This window comes from Streptopelia decaocto (assembly GCF_964273445.1).
Source record: "Streptopelia decaocto genome assembly, chromosome: 1".
Taxonomy (NCBI): domain Eukaryota; kingdom Metazoa; phylum Chordata; class Aves; order Columbiformes; family Columbidae; genus Streptopelia; species Streptopelia decaocto.
The window spans coordinates 67621637-67647510 of record NC_138663.1 but is presented as its reverse complement, the minus strand read 5'-3'; the positions used below and the strand labels follow the sequence as shown (position 1 = coordinate 67647510).

The 25874-nt window shown below is 40.4% G+C and overlaps 1 protein-coding gene across 5 annotated transcripts in view; it reads right to left on the bottom strand.

Annotated features, from left to right (window-relative positions):
- Nucleotides 1-25874, bottom strand: part of FGD4 (FYVE, RhoGEF and PH domain containing 4) — an 86527-nt gene that overhangs the window by 42278 nt on the left and 18375 nt on the right. The window contains exon 1 of one of the 5 annotated variants that reach the window (XM_082043201.1): nt 12383-12518. The exons of 3 other annotated variants lie outside the window; for them this stretch is intronic. In XM_082043201.1, coding sequence (XP_081899327.1) covers nt 12383-12398 — 16 coding nt within the window. In that variant the 5' untranslated portion in view covers nt 12399-12518. Of the gene's footprint in view, nt 1-9159; nt 9255-12382; nt 12519-25874 lie in introns of those variants that run through there. One more of the 5 variants, XM_082043204.1, reaches the window with a different exon arrangement.

The window sequence follows — 25874 nt, the reverse complement described above, 5'->3', positions numbered from 1 at the left end:
TTTACACATGCAAACAAAGAGCCTTCATACGAAGTCCAGAAAAAAACAGGAACAGCTGAAAACAAAACTGTAACGCAAAAAACATGAGGTTGCCTTAAGAACTGATTTTGTTGACAGCATCACATGCCCCCCCTCCCCACCAGATTAGCAAATGTTAGTTGCATTCAGCGGGCAAAAGGCATTTTGTAAAGCTTGTCCACTGTAATACAAAACTGTAACACCAGCAACAGGAAAGATCACTTCTCCATAGTAGGATCTTTTGCAACTGCTTACAGAAAACCAAAACTCCAAGAGAACTTGTGACACAAGACACCTAACAACTGAGCACACAGGGTGTGCAGGGAAACAGAATGTATTCAAATTTATTGTTGTCGTACAAGCTGTTACACAAATTATTCACCCTGTCTGGAAGCCATATTTGCTGGAGATGGACATCCATTTAACCTATATTTCAAACTAGTAATTCTGTTAATCATGTCATATCCTCAAGCTATGTGTTTTAAAGAGTAATACAGCCACCTCAGGATGAACAGTGTTCTTCATATGTAAAGCTGGAATGGAAAAAGGTAAATGAACTCTAGCCACACCATACCTCATACAAAATTAGGTAGTCAAATTCTCTGGATAAAAAGCATTCTTTAACATCCCTGGAGATCTAAGTCCTGGTTTCTAGTCAGTGGAAGGTATTACTTTCCAGGTGATGCAGGCAAGAAAATGATGGCAAAAATACAGGAATTTTTACCACAGACCTCTATCTAGTAAAAAAGACCGGTAGGTATATTATAGCAAAATCCCAAATCACATAATTTGCAACACACTATAAAAATTCCAAACACTTGGTCCCTAGTCATCATTATGCACTTCAGTAGGGCTGCTCAATTCTGTCTATTTTAGCACTCAGTAACACAGTCTACCTGTTAGAAATACAGGTGTTGCTCTCTAAGCACAACTTAAAATACCATTAGATATGCAAAAAGCCAGACATGCTGCAAAACCCTGCAGTTTTTACTGGGCTGAATTAGACTCCCATTGTGATTATTTCTGACCTGATTAAAGAAAGACTTGCATGTTAATGCTATTTCTATGCATTATAGTAGAGATTTTACTCAAACTCAGAAATGCAACCAGCAACAAAATGCTTCCAGCCACTTACTCTGTTCACTAGTACATGATTAATACCACTTATTATAATCAACGATTATTAGATACACTGAAAAGGAGAGAAAGGTGGGGAAAGATTAAAAAAAAATAAAACGGGGGTAGGCAAAAGCGTAAGCAAGAAAGAGGAGGTAACAAATAACTAGCAGAAAAGAGAAACAAACACTGCACATTTGATAAGCACTTAATTATTTTGCTTATAATCTGCAAGGAAATTAGAAGCTAGAATACTTGCAGATGTGCTTGCATCCGCAAGAATGTCTGAAGGTAGGTGACGCTATTTTTTCAGAGCATTTTAATTAGAAATAACTTGGAGCCATGAACATTTAGACAAACAATCAGCCAGCTTGAAATGCCAGTAACACAGAAAATATGGCTAATTTATATTCACAAAAGGTAAAACTAATGTTTTAGTATTGGATAGGTCCTCCATCAGATGTCTTATGTTATATTTATTTGCAGTCTCGCTTATAGTACATAGAATATTTACACTGTCACAGCACTGTCTAATTTTTACTGCCATTGTGATCCCACTCTTATCATACATTCTGTATTACAGAAATGCAGCATTTCTGGGTATAACCAAAGTCTACTGGGAAAGGGTTACTCTCTTGTGACTGCAAGGAGGCAAAATTTAAGTCTCAAAATTACGTCTCTTAAAATTACATAGCCATTATGGCAGGTAGTATATATAGCTATGGCCATGACGTTCTACTGCTAGATCTTTTTACGGAAGATCAACGCAAAGCTTCACCCTTCCTCACCCTGGACATATGTGGAGGTTCAGCTACCAGTCTATCTACGAAAACATTGGTTAAGCCACAGTAACCAACCACACAATCTCCTGGTCTTTTCAGAAGAGCATTAAGGAGCACTGAAACTACACAGACTAATTCAACCCATCCACTCACCAAACACCACAGGAGCTGCAGCAAGACTAGGACGAGAGTAATCAGCTTCTTGAGCAGAAACGAGAAGGCAGCCAGCAGCCTCTCACCCGAGCACTTACAACAACAGATTTCTCAAGGCTTGAGCAGGAAATCTAGTAAATCAGGTCATGGATTTTGCTGACAACTGTGTCCAAACCTCCCCGCAAAACTAAGTATCTAGTAACTTGGTACCTACCCTTCACAGGTTTGTCCTGTTTGTGAGAGGAACGGACATGTTGCTAAGAGGCTTATGCTGCTGATGCATATTCAAACACATTTTAAAAATAATGTAACTAAGCCCAAACTATATGGAAAATCAGGAGCATGAAGGAGAAGAGTAGCAAGTCTGGAGGTCCAAGTATCCTCCTCCAAACTCTATTAAATGCTGCCCCTCTCAAGCTAATTACACATTTGTGTTTTGATATATCTTCACCTCCCCCATCACAGTGGTGACAGAGTTGTGAATGCTCTGCAGTTGCAGAACAGCACAGAAACTTCATACTGATATTCTGCTCTGCGCACATGAGCTCTAAAGGTTAAACATCAGGCCAGTCTTTACTGCGGTGAGCCACTGCTGAAATACTGCAAACAGTTGATAACCCAATGCTGCAAAAAGAGAAAAAAATAACTTCTGCTGAAGTCAGGACGGCTGTCTCACTAAAGATATTAATTTTCTTTCTGCCGGAAGGTGCTGGCCAAAAAAATAAAAGACAAATATCAGAAGGTTTAGAATGATCTTTGAAGAGTGGAATCTTGGCAAAGGACACATATCAGGTTCTATTAAAGGATTAGTTCACATACATACACCAGCAAAATTTTAAAATCTAGGGTGTTTTTCTTGCAAAGCTATTCTCCAGACACAGGCAAAAATATTCTAAGTTCAACAGATGAAGGTAGACCACTTTGTTGGTATAATGAAGATGTAATGCATATAAAGCAATTATTCCTCACTGCATGGAAACATCCTGAGGACTACCAAACAAATATTAACCTCCCTTTCATAGCATTTATTGCCTGGAATAAATAAATCAAGTAAATACGATAGGTATAAATTGTATATAGAAAAAAAGTGTATTGATATTGCTTTTTTAGTTCAATGACTCTTCTGAATGCACTCACAACATTTGATGGTGAGGGTAAGCAGATGAAACAACGTTGAACTTAAAACTAGTAGGCCAAACACTTCCTACACAATACTTGCTAAGAACTAGAAAATATTTGACTTCTTGGTAGATATGCTGCCTTACACAGTAACATAGAGCAGAGGTTTCCAAATCACGGTATGTATAACATCAAGTGAGAGCCAATTACAAAAGCACAGGGAGTAGTAATACAGAAGGGGAACCAAAACAAGCAAGTTTAACCATGGACAACACACAAAAGATACTCTGAGAAACAACTGTGAAATTATTTCAAAAGTCATTTCTAATGAGCTAAGGTGGGTTGTGCACAGTGTCGGTGATAGAACCCAATTCAAAGTAGATACATACTCATGTCTGCTTGGTTTAAGATGAGACATTACTGCAGTGGTTTGATTTGTGGGTATTCCTGAGACCCAAGTATTCAGTGTTCCCCCTTCTATGTTTTGTCAAGCTTTATAGTTCTCCTGGGCAAAAGAAACTGTGAATCTTTCCCACAGTAACTTTCATTTTTAAGCTAAAATAGAGCTTATAGTAATCGCTACTAAATACCTACAGTACACCAAATTACCAGCTATGGATGTCACCACATTTAATCAGGTTACCTGCTTCAAGTGTAATGTCCAAGCTTTACCAGGAAGCACTGAAATATTAACAAAGTAAGATTTAACATCAATAACCTCCTATCTCAGTCTCAGTCCACTGTATATCATGCAAAGTAGAGGACTAAATGGTGAATTGCATATTCACTACAAATGTCCTGCCAACCCTGGCTACAGCAGGCAGACTCAGTGTGCCTTTGTCTGCTGTCCTGTCTGGCTGTGATCTTTGTTCTTTTGGCTCTAATCTAATAGTCATTTCTATGCAGGCAGACCTGCGCATCTGCTGTGAGTCTCAGTAAAATGAGTAAGTCAGAAATTAATGGAATTATTTTTTCAACATTTGTCTAAATTTTGGATTAAGACAATAATTTAACATGCACTGCTGGTGCTGTTCCAACAAAACAAAATTCCAATGAAACAAAAAGCACTGTAAAGGACTTCGAATGGCTTTTTGCCCAGACTGAGCCCAAAAAACTATTTCCTTAAAAGTAATTATAGTTTCTCCATGCAACGTGCATTTATTACAGTCCTTTCCTCATCAGAGAGGGCACATTCGGGAATATGGAGATGCAAAGTGAGGGAAGGAAAGTCAAAAAACACCTTCAATATGTGGAGTCTTTAAAACTCAAAGGTAATTTGATAGAAGTCCAAGTGGCATATACTATGAATGTTAACTAGTCACGTAAAATAAAACAGAAAAATAAACAGTGAACAAGTTTTAAAACTCTATTAAAAAGGACAGTTTTGAGGCTTCTGAGAACAAGTCCCCTGCAGTCATCATCTTCTACAACTCTCCTTTGTTACACCACTTTGCTACAGTCTAGCAGTGCCACTGCTCACTAGTAGTCCAATTTTTGGAGGCAACTGGTGGTGAAATCAATAATGAGGCACCTTAGGGACAGAGAAACTGGGGGGTTGCTGATGAACACAGGCTCATAAGACAGGTTGTAAAGGCTGCAAGTCACGGAGATAACATGACAGCCTTAGTACTTGCCATTGCTACTGTGGTTTTCTACTCCCACGTCTTCCCCCATCACAGGGTGGGGAGGCAGCAAACCTTTGGGCCTTGCGCAGCTGCCCCAGCTGGCAGGACCTCCAGAAACCTGCCACAGGAGAGCAGGGGCATTGGAGGGAGCAGGCAGAACTACCCAGCTCGGCAGCTGATGCACACCGGCATCTCCCTTGACTGGAAAACACTGATTTAGAAGAGGTTGCCAATGCACAGCTTGCAGTTTGAAAGCAGTAGCTTACGACTGAGGTCCTCTGCCAAAAACACAGCATCTCTCCCACTAAGGTTCTTATGAGTCACCTACAGTCATATACACTGGGACAATAGCTTTGCTGATAGTGGTCATTCATCAACTGTTTAATGAATAACAGAGGTTTCTAATGCGCACAGAAGCAAGCAACATTCAAGCCATGCCTCCAGAAAGGTGTATGATTGAAGAGAGAGCTCCAAGCAAGAGAAGTTCTGTTTACAGGAACCAAAAACTGCTCTTTCACATATTCTACTTAGTTCCTGTATTACAAAATATTCTCTCAAATTCTTGTTTTCACTTTGGTATTTGAAGATGTATTATCAAGCCTAAAATCAAAAGACAAAAAATGCAATATGTTCTTTTACTTGTAGAGACTTTTCATAGCCTGTTTTTCAAGAAATAACATCAATCTCTCTCTCAGCAGCTTTGGAAAATATTTTTTCTTTCTTTTTATTCAACCTATCTACAAGTCTTTAGAGTGACCACAGTTCCTGACCCTACAAGCCATGTATTAATACCATGAACTTTACAGAGGTAGGAACCACAAGATTATCAGAAAAAAAAAACAAAAACAAAAACAAAACCCACAAACAAATAAAAAACCCCTACAAAAATGAAACCCACCACACCCCCCAAGATACCATGTACATTAAATAGCAGCAGTTTCATCACTCCACGCTAAGTTGATGCTGTCACCAAAGTGAGCCACCCTGCTGTTACTGCCTCATTTCTACACCAGGTAACTTCAGGTAATTCCTCCCTCTGTGGCAGCACAACCTTTTGCCAGTGCCATAACACATGATGGCTTCTCACGTGGCTGTATTTCACAAAGTCCCAGGAGCACCCTGACTGCGTACATCAACCTCTTCCACAGTTGTGATCATGGGAAGAATGACAAGCTCTATATTCAAGGGTCACTTCCTCCCCTCCCCGCCCCAGCAGCTCTTTACAGCTTCCTGCACACTTGATGAAGCAAGGGGTTGAGTAAGGTTGTGCAGCTTTTTTTAATTCCTACTGCATTAATAATGAACCCTAGCATGAGGAAAGATGAACAGGAAGCACCTCCACTGAGTTTGCCCCAAACAATTTTTTTCCTTTTACAGTCTTCTGTGTAGAGCTGTGTAAGCAGTGCCCCCTCAACAATCATTTTAATTAACACTGAATTTTTTTCACTGAATTTTCAGTTGACACAGGCTTATTTTGCACACATGGCAACCCTAATTTTTTAAATGTGCTGAGCTCCTGCTTAACAAATGAGACACCTCATTTGTGCAAGCAGACTCACTGATCACAGAAGAACCACTTGTCTGTGTTTCTTTCACTTTATTTGTCGAGACTTAAGATGATTTACTTTCCTCCTGTTATCATATATAAGATAAAGAGTATGACACCATGCTGGGCAGCACAATCTAACTTCATATTAAGGAGAGCACCTGCACTACTGCAGTCATGTGAAGGAAAAAATGCAGTTGATTGTATCCCATACAAACCAGTGGAATGATTGAAGAGGATATATTAACATATGCTTACTAGGCAAGTGCAGTGATATCTGGGACGATGCAAAAAAGACCTTCCATTCTATAATTAATAAACGGTTACAAAATAATATGCTTAGATATTTGACAAATACTAACAGGTTGGGGTTTTTTTTTAATAAGAAGATAAATTTGAACTAACTACAAATATCACCATTTTGCTCAGCATGCACTGCTTCAGAATACTTCTCCAACAAGTCAGTCACTGACATTTTCATCTTCTACTCGGCCCAGTTGTCTGTGCAATTATTTCATGTTCATCTCAACTCAGAGCTATTTTAGAAAACCTCCGTATGCTTTGAGACATGAAACCAGATACTTCTGCTGATAAAAACACTGTTAAGAGAAAGCATTTTTAGAAGCAGGATGCTAAAAAGCCCAAACCAAAACAAACAAAAAACCCCAAAAGACAACGAACCAGACAAAACCAAAGCAGGGGAGGAAGAAATAATTTAACTATGGAAAGTTGAAACTTCAACTGATCTATTATTTCAGAAGATTTGAGCAGATGCTGAATAAATACACAAGCTGATAGCATTCAAGTAATTTAAAGATATAAATACCTAACATAATATATCCAAGATGCAGAAGAGCCGAACATCCAAACAGAAGTAAATTATTCAACGCAAGCCAACAAAATTACCACTGATCGATGGAAACTGCTTCCCACTTCCAACTGCTGAGGCAGTCCGTGTGTCCAGCCAGCATCTGACAAGCCAAAGCCCATCCAGCAGCCAGCTGTCACGGACACAAGTTCTTCCACCCACTCACCTCCCTCCTCCTACCACTTTCTGTGCATCAGTGCTGGCACATGTTTAGCCCCAGAGGCAGTCTGGGAAAGCTATGCCATCAGAAGCGTAACCTCTCCCAAAAAAATAAAGCAGCCAGTTTCATGCATTCATTCACCTTAGGTGCACCGGAGCTTGGGCAAAGATGCAAGACAAGATTCCCTTTCCAGAAGCAAGAAGCCACTAGATAATGTTAATTCTGTTGAATCATAACTCAACGGGGTCAGAGCAAACAGTAGGAAAGGAAAAGAAAAAAATAAATTAAAAAAATCTATTATCTAAAAGTGTGCAGCTTGAGTTTTAAAGTAATATGCCCTAATCAAAGAACAGGCTGCAGAGTATTAACTGTACAACATCACAACAGGCTACCAGGTGCTACTCCCTGTCATTTGAAAGACTACAAGTAAATATAAAATTACCCACTTAATAAAGAACAAAGTGCGGGTGGAGAGGGAAGCGCGGCTGCTTGTCCCTTCCAGCAGCACCAGGGGTGCAGCTGTGCAGAGCTCCAGCTGCTGGGGGCCCAGTGCCTGTCATCCCCCCCTCCCGCCCCAGCCCGGGGCAGGCGGCTCGCCGTCAGGCTCCCCAAACACTTAATCCTTCCTGCCAAGTAATTAACAATCATCATCTATGAAACACAGAAAAACAAGAAGCTCCCTGGGAATGCTCCCTGCATCAAACCAGAAATATAAAGAACCCAAAGCTGGACACTTCACAAGAATTCAAGTGCTTCCTGCTTTTGACCTGTTTGGAAAAAAAAAAGAGTAAGAATAGCCACAAAAAAAGCCTGGTTTAAGTACATTTAGGGCCTTCCTGTGAAGTTATTGAAGAAGGACCTTCCTTGTCCAGTCCCTTTAAGGCCTCCCATAATTATGTCAGCTTTTACATTGTCTTCTGTCCATAAGGAAGAAGAGAGTGCTCATCACTTCACACTAACTCATCGGTTCATAACCATCCTTACAGAAGGAAGTCAAAGAGGAAAAAAAATTCCTTAGCCCTAAATTTCCAGGTGTGACCATCGTTTGCACCATCCATAGAACTCACTCCAGATTAACAGACATGCACATCAGTACAGTTGCCTCTTGAACATTATACAAATTGAAACAGCCCTAATTTTATACTATGAACTGGTTGAGACATACAAATTCAGAACAACTCTATTGTTTAGTCCTCTCTCTCCTCCCTTTACCACATCTCGATTTAAAACAGGCTTTTTGTTAAAAGAAAAAAAAAAACCCACAACTATATGATGAATTGAAAATGCCTTTTCATAAAGCTTAAGTTGCAAAAAGTAAAATAAGTTTTCATGCAGACTTGGATGAATATTTACCATACTGTTCCAAAAAGCTTAACGGTCATATGAATGTTTATCTTTGAGTGTGCAAATGGATAGGAAATGCTTTAAAAAAATGTCATGCAAGGTAAAAAAACAAAAACCCAAACAAACAAACAAAAACACAAACAAAACCAAAAAACCCCCAAACATTAAGCCCAACAACATTTCATAAAGAGAAACAATTCTGTAATAGGTCAAGTTTTGCCCAACACATCTGAAGGATGTGCAACCTTTCGCTTTGCAAACATTTTGAAAATGAAAACATTTGAAGGCCTTAGAACGGACCAAAAAAGGCTGCTCGAACCCCAACAGCAGCTACCCCAGACAGAGCGAGACAGCCCCCCACCAAGAAGAGAAAGTTTTATCCCCTCCATCCCTCCACATCCCCGTAGCTCCAGCTGCTTATTTCTCACCCGCTCTGACACCCGTTGGGTCTCTGTCCAGACCAGCGTAACCCCTGCAGCCAAGCGGACGCTGGTTTTACCACAGGAGTTCTGTGCTGTGTGAGTGAGCTGGACTGGTTTGTGAAGGAGACCAAAAGTCTGGGAAAGTCCCAGGGAGGGACTGGGCAGCCTTTTGGCAGCAACTGCCCACTGGATCACTTCAGCTGTTCACACAACTGCAGCCCAACAAAAAAATGTTGCTGACTCCTATGCAATATTTACTGTTTTCCTTAGAGCCTCAGTTTTTGGCATCAGAAGAAAGAGTATTAAAACATTCATTTAAAAACAAAAAGCTGATGGTTGGCATGTTGGGAAAGAAGGTTTTCCAAAACACAGAGAAAAAAAAAAAATCTATGAAATTACTCTTAAAAATATAATGTTTGTTTAAGGCTAAACATTTAATTTCTTTTATAATACAAGGTTTGGCAATACTCCAATCCCTCCGCACCTTACTTGACCTTACCCAGTTGTTGCTCCTTCTTTCTTTTTCTTTGGTGACAGATCATGGTTGCAAGGGGCTTTTAACAAGCAAGAGTAATCACAATGTGTTAAATATTTTATGGCAATCTAAAGGAAAGATTGTTTTCCCCAGCTACCTAACCTTCTCAAGATCAATCATTGCCTGTCGAATTGTAAGGAACATACAGGCACTGCTAAATTTCAAAACTCATTGTTAAAGGAATTTAATCCTTTTGTTTTATGAAAATCATAAACTGGGGAGGGAGGGAGGGAGGGAGGGAGGGAGGGAGGGAGGGAGGGAGGGAGGGAGGGAGGGAGGGAGGGAGGGAGGAGAAAAGATGGGGAAAAGGAGTATTCCATAATTATTTTGAATTTTTAGTAAAGACTCAAATTCCCTTGGTTTTATAAGCATTGATGTAAACCATTAGACTGTTTGTATAGCACCTACCATGTAAAAGAGTAACATAAAACTCGGGGTGCTGCAGTCACTATGCAAAGCATAGTTATGGTACTAATGGAAACACTTAACTCTCTGCTGACCTCTGAGTCACAGTATCATTGAACTTTTCAAAATGAGATTGCTTGAAATCAGTTTTTTGGTGATGCTTTCATCCTATAGTGAATGCTACCATTAAAAAAAAAAAAAAAATATGTAAAGTTCCAGTCTTCAAAAGCATGAAAGCCCTAGAAAAGGTGCATTCTCCATATTTTCCATACTTGTTATGGGTCTTTAGTACTTGGAAAAACTGCTTTGCTCAGGCACATTGTAATACCAATGAATAAACTGTCATATGAATGTATACATTCCTATAGGCACTGTCCCTTCAGGTGTGCTACTCCCCTCTCACCCAGTCCCAGCAGTCAGTACTGAAATGATTTCTTTCCATTTTGGACTGGAGGCAGCGAGTGCTTCAAACAAGCGACTCGCTGATTCTCTCAGATACTATTTAAGAGTGTCCAGGGATATTTGCCCACTCAATTTCAAACCCACACAGACTGGAACTACTTGCTGTCAGCTTTTCTATGCATACTGTCTACATCTACAGGTCCCTCACACCATTCTGAGAGGGTCACCTTAGGAGGTCTCTATGCTGTTCCATAGGCTGGTAGAAGCTCATCCTTTCTTACCCTTCAAGCCAGGTATTTTCACTCCTGCATTAACTGCTTTTATACAAATTCTAAGTGGAGTCTGGGAAACACTGCCTGGAAAATATCTTGATAGTATAACCTATGTCACCCTTAAAGCACATAAGTATATTTGTGCTTCATACATTTGATGACAGAAAAAGAAACATTTTAAAAAAATTTTAAAAATCACAGCTTCACCGATAACATTTGACATTCAGACTGCCACTGTTAGATGCAAACATAGTGTAAGCTGAAATAACCCAAAATAAACCAAAGGGCTAAAGGGAAAATGAGTTGTAATACCGAAAATAGTATGGCACCACACTGAGCTTCCTGAAAATCCGGATGGGTTTAATGTTGCGTTTACAGGAAAAGACTATGCATTACAGATCCTAGAAAACAGCTCTCAGGAGCTAGATCACTTCCAAAACGTTTTCTACATCCACATGTAGACTTTTCTCAGGATATGGCAAAATGACAGAGTGGGAGGAAAGGTGCGATTCCCATCCTTTTGGTTGATTATCAAAAGCTAGAGGGAGAAGGGCAATTTCAAACTTGATCATAAAACAGGTAAGGAGCCAACAGAATGATTTTAAACCAAGTGTTCTTTGTACCCAAGAAAAAGCAGATGCTCACAAGTCCTGAAATCAGGAGAGCTGGGGTAGGGCTATTTACATGCATCTACTTCAAGCTTCTCCAGCAAATCTCTCAAGCTCAGCCAGTGACTCCCTTCCTCTGTTTAGTCTCAGAGGGCTTTCCAGAGGGAAAGCAGCATTCTGAGCCCAATCCTTCCACAAATCCATTTCATCTTTCTCTCTGTGGAAAACTTAATTCAGAATATTTACTGTCTTAGAGTAAGCTGTTATGGCTGGGTAAGCATTTTAATTTAACTTGCCCTAAACTGAACTTTTCTCAGGACTGAAAAATGCCCTCACATAAAGCAAACCAGTAATTTCAATAGTATTCATAAAAAAAATCCATTACAAGCATATTTACAATGAAAAAATCCAACCCTTTCATGGGATGGTGCAATAAAAGAAATCATTAATTCTGGAAGCCAATTGCGTACATTAAATGTAGCATAAGCATCAGTTAAATGGATTATTGCAATATTGTATGTGAAAAGCTGAGCATAAGTCAAAAGTGCACACTTACTTCCTAGAACAATGATAGATGTAATTCTTAGAGCAAGTTCTTACTTATAGAAGTGACCTATAGAAACTTCGCAGCTATAAACAGAGCTCAATGCATCTGGCAAATAAGCGGAAACAACACCCACTTATAAACATCACAAAACTGATTTGCTTTTAAGAAAGTCTCAAGCTGGTGATAGCAGCAGCAAAACGAGCCAAAAGCAGCAGAGTCCTCAGTGTGGCAGATGTGTTAGGCAAGCAGTTCAAGAGACCTCAAGCTCATTTACTGAGAATAGGAGGAAAAAGCCACCGGAGCATTCCAGCCGTATTGCATCACAAGGCAGCTGAATGTCCACCGCTTCTTTTGCTTCAAACTAGAAAAGTTTAACTCTTGGTGCCTCTGGGGACACAAATACACCCCCCCAAGCCTTGAAGAGATGAAGGTTTAACAGAAGCATCCTGTTCAGCCTTACCTGGTTCAGAAGACATTGTTTATAAGTATAATCCAGTACCACCGCCCAAGGAACTGATTTCACAACTGTAATAACCCTACGACAGGCTCACATATATCCTATTTACAAGAACTATAAGCGGCCAGCAAGGACTTCTTGCCAGATGTTCAGTATATGCCGACAGTTTACATGCTGGGTCTTTCAATTATGCTATGCTCCTCCTCTTTGTAGGCAAGCCTGTTTTAAGAGGAAAAACGTAAGCATGCAAAGCAGTCCGCTTAGAGAAGAGAGTGAAGTCTGTTCACTATTAAAGAGGAAAAACAAAGAAATCAGCTTATGTAACCTACAAACTGCTGGAGAAAGGAGGAGAAGGAGGAGGGACTACTCTAAGTTGTTTGTCTAATGCCTCAGCTACTACAAAAGTTTTGTCACTATTAATTGCATTGATACTGCTTTAATTTCAAAGAGCAAAGTTAAGGGACAAGTTCGTACATTTCCCTGGTTGGTACTTTGTTTTCCCTTTATATTGCACAATGCTGATTTCTAATAATCTTTTTCATTGCATAATCCATATTTAAATTTATGCCTGTATTGAAGTAAACAGAACACACAAAATACTGGAGCAGTGACCAAAAAAAACGTCTGCACTAAAGAATTGTTATGAAAACATTAGCTTATTTGGCACAGATTAAAATTTACTAGAATAATTTAAAATCATTTTTTTTAATGGCAAAAACTAGATACAGTGCTCCCAGAAAAAATACAAATATATTAGAAGGAATTCTCACCTGTGAAAATGGACATTTTTAAAAAGTGAAAGGATTATCTGAAAAGAAAAGTTACTACAAGTAACTTTTTTTTTTTCCTTTTTCCTTTTTCCTATTGTTCACACATCAGCTCTCAAACCATGTGATTGCTGCCTGGCACACTTTCATCCCAGCAGGAGAAAGAAACCAGGATTTAAAATCCAGCCCTGTCAGTTTGGATAACATGAATCAGAATATCGCAGCCAGCTTCTCATTTGCTGCAGCTGAGGTCATCTTTGACCACTGTCTTGGTCCAAACCACAGCTCCCTACAGCCCCTTCCACCACTGGCCACTTGTAGTCCTCACATTCAAGGCAATGTGGAAGCACATGGCCGCAGAGCTGCTTTGAAGGACAAGTACCAAGGGTATCAGGGAATACACTTGCAAAACAATCCATTGTTATGAATATCTGTTTTTCACTGAGGAGACAGCTCTCTGGAATAGGGCAGCTAATTATTTCCTTTCTATTACAGATGTTGAACAGAGGGGGTATTGCCAAAGCCAGTAAAAACAACTATTTTCCTTCAGTTATTTCAAAACTTTGGTGTGTTTTTCTTCTTGAGATGAGCAGATGCAAGTTCCACACATACAGATTTGAAATTTAAATGGAACCTACTTTCAGCACTCGGACCAAGATTTGCACATTTTTTTTTGTTTAGAGCATTTATTTTAAAACTGCTGGGCTAGGAAGTTGCAATTCCCCATCCTTGGTACTCCTAGCAAGAAATAGCAGGCTTCTTAAAGACACATACAAATTTTATTCACTTCAGTCATCAATGCATCATTAAAACAACAGTAACTGAATTTCATAACCAGACGAAGGTAACTCTAACACATAGGCTACATTTGTATTTTAAAGTTCACCTCCAAGAGTTCAAAGCTTGCCCTCTCACTCGAGCTTCCACATGAAGTACATCTACAACAGAACTCTGTCTTCAGAAAAACCTTTGTAGAGAAGACACACTTTCTGCTCAGTTTCCTATAGTTGAAACAAACCCTTTTCCCCACCAGCCTGGTTTGTCCACCTGCCAGTGAGGCTTTGTCAGTCTTTCTTCATCCTGATGTACTCTTCCTAACCAGGACAAAACACTGACAATGCCTATCATACAAGTACATGACAGATGTTAAAGTCAGATGGGATCAGCAATAAAGTTTTCAATTTTCACACAAGCAGTATAGTAGGTTGGAATACTGCAAGGCAAACGGCTACAAAATAATATAAGAAGCAATTAGTTCCAATAAGCAGCTCCATAAATGCTCATTACTGACCATCATAAGGGAAGAGGATGGGTCACCCAAGGAGAAGTAGGGGCCAGATGGGAAATCAAGTCTCTGTTTTGTGGAAATGTATATAGAAACTGTTACAAACTGTAAAGCGATGTGTGTGGGAGGGATGACATTTGAGCTACCAGACTCTGCTCTCCTTCTGTCCCTGCTGCAGGGGACAATGCAGAGAACAGGCAAGGGATCAGAGCTCTTATCAGCCCCAAGAGGTCCACCTTGGGCCATGCAGGCAACCAAGGAGCAACATTATAGCAGTTGCAAAGAAGTTTCCAAAACCCAGTTTCAAAACACACACTTAACTCTTCACTCCTCCTTTTTAAAAACAGATAAAAGATTAGTTGTTTCTTCTCCATTTGATTAGTTTGCAGATAAGCAGATTTGGGAGAGATCAGAATTCATACATTTGGGACATCTCATTAACTTATTCCTGTGGTTTCACATGAGTTTTATACCCAACATTGCTTACTTTAAGAAATATGCAAAGTACAAACCGCACAACGCAGTTATCAGCAAGTATTAGACGAAAACTCATCAACAAGAGGTGCAGCTATGACTTACCTGTCACCAGAACGTGCCTGTGAACTTGAAAGCAAAGTTAATTAAAAAAAAGGTTTACTAAGTTTCTCTAAAAAGCAGATGAAGAGGCATGGAGAACAACTAATTAATTAAAATGTTCTCATTAGTGGGTAATTAAAAATCATACTACTAAAACAAGTGAACAAGATGGCTAGTCAAACTGCATGTTCTTAGTCCAGAGACTTGCACAGCAGACTAGTTCTATGAAACTAAGTTACCCTAAATCAAAATTATTGGTTCATTATATGACTTCATCACTCCAATAATTAAAAGTTTTTACAAATGTCTTGCAATAAGTATACAACACTTACTTTGTTCTCCACTGCTGTGCACTTTTCAAACTAAACATCACAAGCTTTCTCTCAGTATTTTCCCTATTTTGCAGATAAGGGGACTCAAATTAGGTACCTGACTTACTTGAATATGCTTAATGTGACAAAAAAGGACTTCAGAAGGAAGTCACGTGAGTACAAGTGTTCTTAGGAAAGCCAAACTAAGTATTACAGAGCTCCACAGGCAGTATGCCACACTGACACACCCCCATAAAAACAAATTAGCTCATGTGATGGTGAATCACAGCCCAGCATTCCGAATGGCTGTATTCAGCTGGCTCCTCATTACTGCAGTCTCAACTTCAAGTACAAAGTGTTTGAAGAAGTTTGCTAAGGATGCTGCACTGAATGTGGTATGAGTACTTCTGAAATTCTCTGTACGAAAAGCACCTCCCAACTTTTTTTTTTTTTTTCCCTGTGAGAGATCTTTAGACATCTCAATATGTCCAAGAGAAAGAAAAAAACACAACTAAAAAGGCACCTTTCACAGGCCTCCCATAAAGTAGCTGTGGTTGACTCACACTTATCTACCCCTCTCTCTTCTCCTTTACATCCCAGTACTTCAAAAGCACCACAGTTTGGTCCTGGGCAAAAATGAAAGCATGCTTTGTCCTTGTATTTGGTTTGCATGGCCAGGTTTTGGTATCAGGGGGGCTACAGGGGCAGTTTCTGTGAGAAGCTGCTAGGAGCTTCCCCCATGTCCAACAGAGCCAATGCCAGTCGACTCCAAGACAGTCCTGCCACTGAGCTCATGAGTGATGGTGGTAGTGCCTCTGGGATAACAGAGTTAAGAAGGGGAAATCTACTGCACAACAGCAATAGCAGCCAGAGGAAGGCGTGAGAATATGTGAGAGAAACAGCCCTGCAGAAGCCAATGACGTTGAACAAGGAGGGGCAGGAGGTGCTCCAGCTGCCAGAGCAGAGATTCCCCTGCAGCCCATGGAGGTCCACAGTAGAGCAGATCTCTACCTGTAGCCCACGGAGGACCCACGCCAGAGCAGGTGGATGCCCAAAGGCAGTTGTGACCCCATGGGAAGCCCATGATGGAACAGGGTCCTGGCAAGATCTGTGGCCCCATGGAAGGGATCTATGCTGGAGCAGTTCATGAAGAACTGCAGACTGTGGGAAGGACCCACATTGGAGAAGTTTGTGGAGAACTGGGACCCCACACTGGAGCAGAGGAATGGTGTGAGGAGTCCTCCCTCTGAGGAGGAAGGAACAACAAGAGACAACATGTGATGCACTGACTGCAACCCTCATTCCCCATCCTCCTGTGCCACTGGTGCAGAGGAGGTAGGGAAATTGGGAGTGAAGTTAGGCCTGGGAGGGAAGGGTGGCAGGAAGGCGTTTAGTTTTATTTCTCATTGCCACCAATCAAATCAGAGTAGGGTAAACCAATTTCCCCAGGTCAAGTCTGTTCTGCCCATGATGGTAATTGGTGAATGAGCTCTCCCTGTCCTTACCTCAACCCACAAGCCTTTCATTATATTTTCTCTCCCATGTCCAGCTGAGGAGGGGAGTGATAGAGCAGCTTTGGTGGACATCTGGAGTCCAGCCAGGGCCAACCCACCACAGTCCTTATCTCCAGAAAGTTTCTGAGGTACTACTAAAAGCCTGTCTCAAAAGCCTGGCAGTAGCCTGCAGAGGGGTTCAACTTGCCTGACAGCTATTTCTAGGGCAATGGGATTAGCTATTGAGACACCAAACACCCTTGTCGCAAAGTGACCACCTACTTCTGCCAGACTTTCCATGTGCTGCACTCCTCATGATTCTTGGGATAGTCTAAAACCAGTAACAAGTGATTTTATGCAGAAGTCTGAATGGATATAAACCAAACCTTAAAAAAAATAAAAAAGGCACACAACTCACTAAATACTGTAGTTTTGAAGAGATACTTCCGCAACAACACACACAATAAAAAAAAGTCTGAAAATTCACTTGGGGTGCAGGCACACAAATCAAAGGACACCTTGGGATCTGCAGATATGTACACTGGTCTCGGTTAAAATTTGGGAGAAAGCTGCACTGCTCCAAGCATGCTAAAAGGGAAGGTGGTCATCCCTCCTAGCTGCACCTTCTTGCTGTACTGAAGTGATGACTATCCTCTACTTTTTGAGCACTGTGAAAGAGCTCAAAGCAAGGCCTACCACTGGTGCTTTGTTGTTTCTTTTGATGGTAAGGGGGTATACAATGGGCATTCCTGAGTCTAATCACCATGGGTGGATAGTAAAACTGCAAAGCCAAAATGTGGCAAAGTAAATGGCTTAAAAATTCAAGCAGCCAAGTACCAAGAGCTACAAACAAGAGAAACCGCCACATGGATGTGCAGGAGTTTACCATCTTTGCCAAAGAAAAGGACATGAAGCCCAAAAGAATGTGATTAGTGTTGCATTTCAGCTTAGTGTTTCTGCTTCCAAGATTAACAGATCCCACTTCCATCATTCCTCCTTGCAGCTAATATCACGTTCCTTCCTTAAAAGAATGTCCAGCCCATGATAAGCCAATGCAACCTAGCAGGCAAAGCAAACTGTGTTGTTCCAGGTGAGGAAGCTGAATCAGTGTTTTGTACAATGTGACAAACTCCAGGAGGTGTGTGGTGGGGACCATAGTGCTGCATAGTTCAGCAAAGAGAGAAGAAACATGATGGCCCTTCCCAGTGCCAAGCTGTCATGTTAACGCAACTCCAGCATCTCACCCAAAGATAGCAGTGTGGGTCAGCCCAAGGACTGCAGAGGTTAATGATGACTGAATGCAGTAGCTGTGAAGCGTTGACAAGGACCCTTGAATGGGTACATGAAGGATTAAATTCACACATAGTTGCCCAATATCCTTGGGAGAGACAAGGCGAGAAAATCTGTGTGCAGCCCAAGAGCTGTGTTTTACCAAGCTAGTGGCTGGCTGCTGGCAAAGGAACATCTGGCTCTTCCTCTCCTTGCATTGAGTCTTCCATTGCAACATAGCAAGCCAGTTCAGCTCACTCATCTGCCAGAAACTTACTCATTTTCTTTTGGATTGTTCTGTTAATTTAGCAAGCTGAGATGGCCCATGGGGTCAGATGAGTATCAGTGTCAACAGAAGGAGAAAGTGGGAGAGAAGAACAGAGAGTGAGAACAAAATCCTTCCAGGAAACAGTTAATTCATTGTCTTATTAAGCCGCATCCTTAAAGCTCTGCCACACAGTTGTGTGAGGAAGAAGAAACAGTTGTTTGATAACTCAAGATTTGCAGGTATACAATGAGCAAGCAGACATGGAAAAAAAATTCCAGATTAAGCAAATGACCATGTAGCCACCAGGAAGAGGAAGGAGGAGGAAAAGTCCACACAGAAGTGGGCTGTGAGGGAGAGAGTTTAGGACTGCTGCAACAAGGAAAAGTAACAATAGCACCTTCAAAAGATGGATATGAAGCCTCCAGCAAGGTGAGAAGGGCAACAAAGATGATTAAGGGAGTGGAGCACCTCCCTTATGAAGAAAGGCTGAGGGAGCTGGGTCTCTTTAGTTTGGAGAAGAGGAGACTGAGGGGTGACCTTATTAATGTTTATAAATATATAAAGGGTGAGTGCCACGAGGATGGAGCCAGGCTCTTCTCGGTGGCAAACAATTATAGGACAAGAGGTAATGGGATCAAGCTGGAACACAAGAGGTTCCACTTAAATTTGAGAAAAAACTTCTTCTCAGTAAGGGTGACAGAGCACTGGAACAGGCTGCCCAGAGAGGTTGTGGAGTCTCCTTCTCTGGAGACATTCAAAACCCGCCTGGACATGTTCCTGTGAGACCTCACCTAGGTGTTCCTGCTCCAGCAGGGGGATTGGACTAGATGATCTTTTGAGGTCCCTTCCAATCCCAAACATACTGTGATACTGTGAAATGCTATGGTGGGAGAGTCTGGATCTGAAGCCCAAAACAGAAACAAGCTTGTTGTAAGGACACTTTTCCTCCCAGTTCTGAAACCAATGACTATTTCAATATTCCCTCCCCTAGAAGCTCTCCTGGTTCTCGTGCAAGGAACTGGGTTTAAGATAAGCAATCTCAAAGCAGGTGTGATGGACAATTACCATGCCATAATTAGAAAGTAAATAGCAGTATTTTTCCATCTTTTTTTTTTTTCTTCCAGCTCAGCTGTATCATGTGTCCCAAAGGGAAAGCCTGTGTCAAAGCCTGCACAAAAACCCAAAGGACATGCAATATAATTTCTTAGGAGAAAAGCCTGCTGTCTTGTCCTACATTTGTACAGCATGTGTTATTGTAGCATCTTAGTGTCTGCAATTGGTTGAAGCACAAAAGTAATACAAGGAACTACAAAATTTGACAAACAAATAATCAAATGGTTGTAATTCTACAAAATCAAAGAACTATATTAAAGATCATTGAGTGTCATGTCACTGATATCTGTTCTATTAAGAGTGCTTTTGCTATGGCAACTGTATGTTTTACACTAATCATATAAAGCTGTTTTTCTGTAGCTTAAAGTACTTTCCATACTTAAAAAAAAAAAAAAAAAAACAAACCAAACAGGAATCTGTAATTCATTTTTTAATTAATCTTCTCTAGCAAAGAAAGATCAGCAATTGTTAAAGGATTTTGATTTTAGATGTGGGAAGTGGTCAAAGGCTTTGCCTTATCAACTGGGTTTGATTTGCCAATTCTTCTGCTTAAAAAAAAAAAAAAATAGGCTTAACAGTTCACTATTTCTTAAACCTCATTTTTATCTACCTATCTGTGTATTACAAAATTGAGAGAAAGATTCAAGCTATGATTTAGGGAAATTACTGTTCATAGTGTTATCTGTTCAATTACACTAACACACAATTAGCAAATAAATACAAAGAGAATACACTCTGTCCCTGCAGCTCTGCCTTTTCTCATATTGCCTTCACTGCTTTCTCCTTGACATGCCTTCTCCCCTGAGAAGGCTGCTTCTTCAGGCCTCCTGCCTTCACTGCAGCTGCTGCCCCTTCTTCAGGGACAGTATTACCTCTGATGGTGACATTCCCACTTGCCACCATGCTCTCCTGCCAGCCGTACATGGTTAGAGCAGCAGAGCTGGATGGTGCAAAGCCAGGAGAGCAGCTCTGGTGCCCCACCAGTTTGGGACCATGTTGTAGTTGCTACCACAGAAACCCATACCTTTCTTTAAAGAAGAGTAGAAAAAAGGGAAGAGGAAAAAGTTTGTGACCTACCCCGATAGTGTTGTGCCACCATTCACCTCCACAGACTAAATGTATCACTCATTTAACATCTTTGCGGCACAGACCGTCGTTTTCCAGTTAATTTAGCTTTTGGTCACACACACAAAACACACACGCACACCCCAAAAAGACCAAAAAAACCCCACAACCTGAAACAGAAAGACAACCACACAGGGCTTTCCTTAGGTTCAGCAGTAGAGTTAAAGGCTGAATCCACAACTTAAATATTACCCTGCCACATTAGGAATCCAAACAGTAAAAGACTCATAAGTGAAACAGGTCAGAATGCAGTGACAGCGATTTTGCTTCCATATAAAAAAAAAAAAAAAAAAAATTTGGGGCAGTGATAAATACAAATAAAATACATATTTATTCTTTGTTTGAGTTAATAAAAGCATGGAAGATTCACAAGAAACATCAATACATTCATAGAGTAGATAAGAGTGTATGAACCATGGGTTCAGGAAAAAAAAAAAAATAAAAAATCATTAAATCAAATGTTCTGTGTCTGAAAACAAGAAGTAGCAAATGTTTGGGTAACCTACAGCAGAAGGCAGCAAACGCACAATTATCTTTGCCCCAATCTCCACAGCTTCCAGCATCAGTTTTCAGGGATCAGCCATGTCAGCAGATGCATTTGTGCAACTGTATTTTACCAGTTGTTGAAAGACATATTCACCATGAATTTGCTTAATCTCTTCCTGATTCCTATTTATACTTCCACACAATATGTGACAGTATAGGCATTTTCAATCTATTCTACCTTAACTCTGACTTTCTGGCAAAAAGATACTCGACAGCACAACACATTGTGTTCCCTTTCCACCTTTCTCTGTCCTCCCTGTCACATTACAGAAAGCATCAGACTAACTTTCTCCAGAACACACCAGTTCCTGAAATTACAGAACCACAGAATAGTTTACATGGGAAGGAACCTTTAAAGATCATTCAGTTCAGCCTCCCTGCTGTGAGCAGGGACAACTTTCAGTAGACCAAGGTCTCAAGACAGAAAACTCTACTATCTGATCATGACTACTTCCTTCTGCCTCAAATATATAAACAGCCTTAGTCTCCTGGTTTTGTCCTGCTAAGGCCAGTTTAACCTAATACTCATAGGACAGCCAACAAATTGGGACTTTCTTTACAGAGCTTTTTCCCCCTGCCATTAATACATAGTCCTGCTTTTTTCCAGTCCATCTAGTCTTGTGTCTCTCAAGCATTCAGTGAAAAGTGATAAAAAGGAACTCCCCAAAAAAATTATTTCAAAAACAGAAAGTAACAATATAGATGGTGGTGACAAATAAGAAAAAGCAGAAGTGTGTTTCAACTTTTGGTGCAATAAGGGTGCAAGATCAGAGACAGTTGCGTATGTTTTACATAGTGAAGTTGAGCTAATAGTTAAACACAGCCTTTAAAGAGACCACATCGGCACTAATGAAACTATAATTTCCTTTAAATTATTGCTATCCACACCCCAGACCTCATCAGGCAGACAGTAATAGCTTTTCACCATTTATTTTAACATGGAAGCAATCAATAGGCTTTTCCTTCCAGTTCTTTTAGTGCTATCTATGAACACTAAAAAGCTAGAATCAGAGAACATGCCAGCTACAAAACAGAGTCAAATTTCATTGTTGTCTTTCTTACAGAAAGAGATTCTAAAATGCCACCTGGTTTTGCGATAAACTGGATTAAAGCAGTTTCAGTGATCTACAAAGAAAATCTTAATCCATCAAAACATGATTAATACACTACAGTATCAAAGAACTAAGTAGATAATGTTGGATTGAGCGGCTTTTCTGTCTCGTCATGACTATGTCCTGTGCATTGTTTTGCACTGAAAAGGTCTAATACCAGATTGCAGTACCATCACACTTCAAAAGCTCTGTGGATCATTCACAGAAGCTGAGAATGTCCCATAGAAGACACATACACAAAAAAAAAGCCCTCAGCTCCCACCTGAAGTTTTACTACTACGTTAAGCAGCATGCAAAAACGCATTCTGCAGTCTTCAGAATTTTTCAACAGTACAAAATATTTGGAATATTCTCGTTCAAACCAGCGAAACATCAGCAGTAAGACAAGTAACATAAGCAGTAAGACAAGTCTGGAAAACTTAAGTCAAATGTTTAGAAAGACAATATTTTACAATCAATAAGATCAGCTTCATAAACACATACAAAAATACACAGACAGTAATTATCCTGTTATGGCAGAAATTAGGCCACAGCTTGCAGAACAAGTGGTAAAATGGGGAAAAATTGGTGGACAGGGTGCTTTGACTACAGTGTTCTAGACTAAGTTTTTAAAAAGAGCTTTTACCCAAAATAATAGATGCTAGCAGACAACAGAAGGGTGCAGCATTGCTGACTTTACTAAGGGCAAACAGTGCTCACACTGCTAACTGTGACTATTTCATCGTGTTAGCATTTAAGGGCTGTGTTCCAATTCTTAGGTAAAGCTCTAATTCCACCACTAAGTCTTCCATTTTATTTTTGCCTATAGCAGCTATCTAAGAATTTGTTTGTAGCAGCTTCCACAGTTAAAACTGACACATAGAAATGTTGACAAGCCAAGGGACAAAAGCACTTGCTAGTTGCATTACAGTGGGTGGTCAAGTCCTGACAGCAACATAGGGCTCCAAGCAATGGTGTGAACAAGAGCTACTGAAGAGAACAGACATCAAAATTAGTCATGGAAGCTTCCTTGGCACATCAAGATGTCAGAGAACTATTATAGCTGTAAAGAAAAGCAGCACAGGATCTTTAAAGAATAGCAACAGGTAATCTTATATAACCTGTGAACTCTCTTGATATTTTAGGGAACTTAACAAGTATACAATACTTGACCATGTTTAATGGAAGTAAAAATAGCATCAAATTATTTATTCTAAGGTAATAAACCTCAGTCTCGATGCAACTCCTGCAAACATGATATGGGAAGCCATCAGGATATCTTGAATTACAGAAAAGACGCTTTGTGCTCCCACTCATCCTCCTGAGCACCAGTGACCTCCTTAATAAAGGGAGTACAAAACAAAACAAAAAAAACAACACCACACACACAAAAAAACCAAATGTCATGTAGGAAATGGGACTGGGCTGCAGGAGCATAAGAGATGCCGGGACTGAGGAAAACCTAAAAGGAACAAAAATTCCAAGTGAGAAGTTCAGGTCATGCCCTGCAGAAATAACTCATTACAGAATCAACTTGTTCTTTCAAGTAATTTTACAAGCTCTTGAGCTAATTTTCCCTCTGCTACTCAAACAGCAGCTATGTTCAACACTACTCCAGGGAATATGCCACACCACCCATGGCAATACTTAATGCCTGCAAAACAAAACCCTTAACTGTAGAAGAGACTCGAATTCAAGTATTTTGAAGCCTCAATACCCAATTCATGAGTCTTTGCTAAAAAGGCTTGCATGGTACTTTGTTTCAATCAGAGCTATCAAATATAAACTGGATACTCAGAACTATGACCACAACTACTTATTTAGACACCCCCAAAGCGTCACTACAAGTTGCAACATTTTAAAACCAGGGTTAGCTGCATCTATATGAACTTCATGAAAGTAAAGCGCTTCTTCGGCATCAAAGTACAGTCCAAAGGATGCACAGGCCAGCAGATATCTACAGATCATCAAGAGCAAGCATAAAAACTGCAGTGAATGATCCTCCAAAGATCAGCAGTTGGAAAAGCACTTCTACTACTACTGGCCATCTGGCTGGACTAGAAGACTCTTCTTCCCTCTGATTCAGAATTTGGCCCCTTTGGGTTCCCTTTCCTCTGAAGCACTGGAGACTGGCTATGGCTGTTGAGTCCAGGTAAGCATCTTGCTGGTAGCAGAGTTTTTTTCTGAAGTGTCTGCTAACAGGAATCTCATGATGCTGGCAATGACTTAAATCTTTCTTGCTCAGTTTCTGAAGCACAACGTAGCATTGGCTTTTGGTCACTATAAAGTTTTGTTTAAAGTTCATTCATTTCCTATAGCCAGTAACAGCTTGTGGTTCTCAGTGTGCCAGAAGAAAAGTCATCTGAAGATCTAAACGAGATGTAAGTTACATGGCTGCCTGTCACTGAGGGGGGGCAGGGAAAAAAATCCCACAAAAAATCCTCAGTGACCAAATGGCTCCTTCCAGTCCTGAGCTCCACATTCCCAAATGTACTCAAGTACTCACTTTGCTCAGATATTCATCAAAAAGTAAACATTTCCCATGTATCTTTCAGTCCAAGAAGTATTTTTATACTTAAAATGAACAGCTAATTATCGCATTTAGTAAGAGCAACTGGATGAACTGGAAAACATACAAACAAAACAAAACACCAACCCACCTCAAAAATAATTTCACTTCAAGATATTCTGCTGCTGGCATGCAGCGATTTATCCCCACCCTTTTCTTCTCCCAACTGTGAACAAGTTTTCTCTGGAAGGAATGTTGTCTACAACTATTTGGAGAACAGCTCTGTGTCTTCAGGTTCTTCAGCTAGACACCTCAACAAGGAAGGACAAAAGTACTCCTCTACTAAATGCAAGCCTCTCTGGAAAGACTAACAAAACATGTCACAAGTCACAGACACCTCATTAATCTGCACATTGCCATTCTCTCACAGTTACTTACTCATCATCTCACTTCACCAGTTTCTTACAGTGATCAACAATTCTGATGTTTTCTAAGATCGGGTACAGCAATTTCAAGCATTGTGAAAAAAAAAGCGTCAATGGCTGCATTTTGTCCCCACCCATACAAAGCATAAAAGACGCAAGCGATTTTACATGACTAAGGCCCAACAAACAGCCCAACAGCAGCAGTGCCTGTGTCAGCAGGTTTATCCTCCCACATCCAGCATCCCGAGGACTCCATTATTTCATGGGAGCTGCAAAGAGAACAGTTTGTAAACAGGCAAAAGGACTTTCCAAAACAGTTGGCCCTTCAGAGAGAGCGGCAGGCTTTAACCTTGAAATAGCCATGCTGCTACAAGGAGAAAGTACAGAGCCTGGGATTTTTTGTTCATTTTAATGGTCAGAATACATGAGTAAATGGCAGGAAAAAAAGTGTATTGAGAACTAAGCATGTTTAAAAGGTCCACCAAGTAGCAGCCTGAATACAATGTATAAATAAATCCAAGTCATACCAAACAGCATTCCAGAGTCATGTGTCAAGTGGAAAGCAGAAAGACTTGTCTGTTTGAAGAAAACAATTGTGATCGTTTATATGCAAGCCAGTTTCCTATATATTGACTCAGGATTTTACCATTTAATGACAAGTGCCCTGAAGCAAAATTATTATGAGCCCACTGTATACTAGATTGTGTTTCTAGGCAC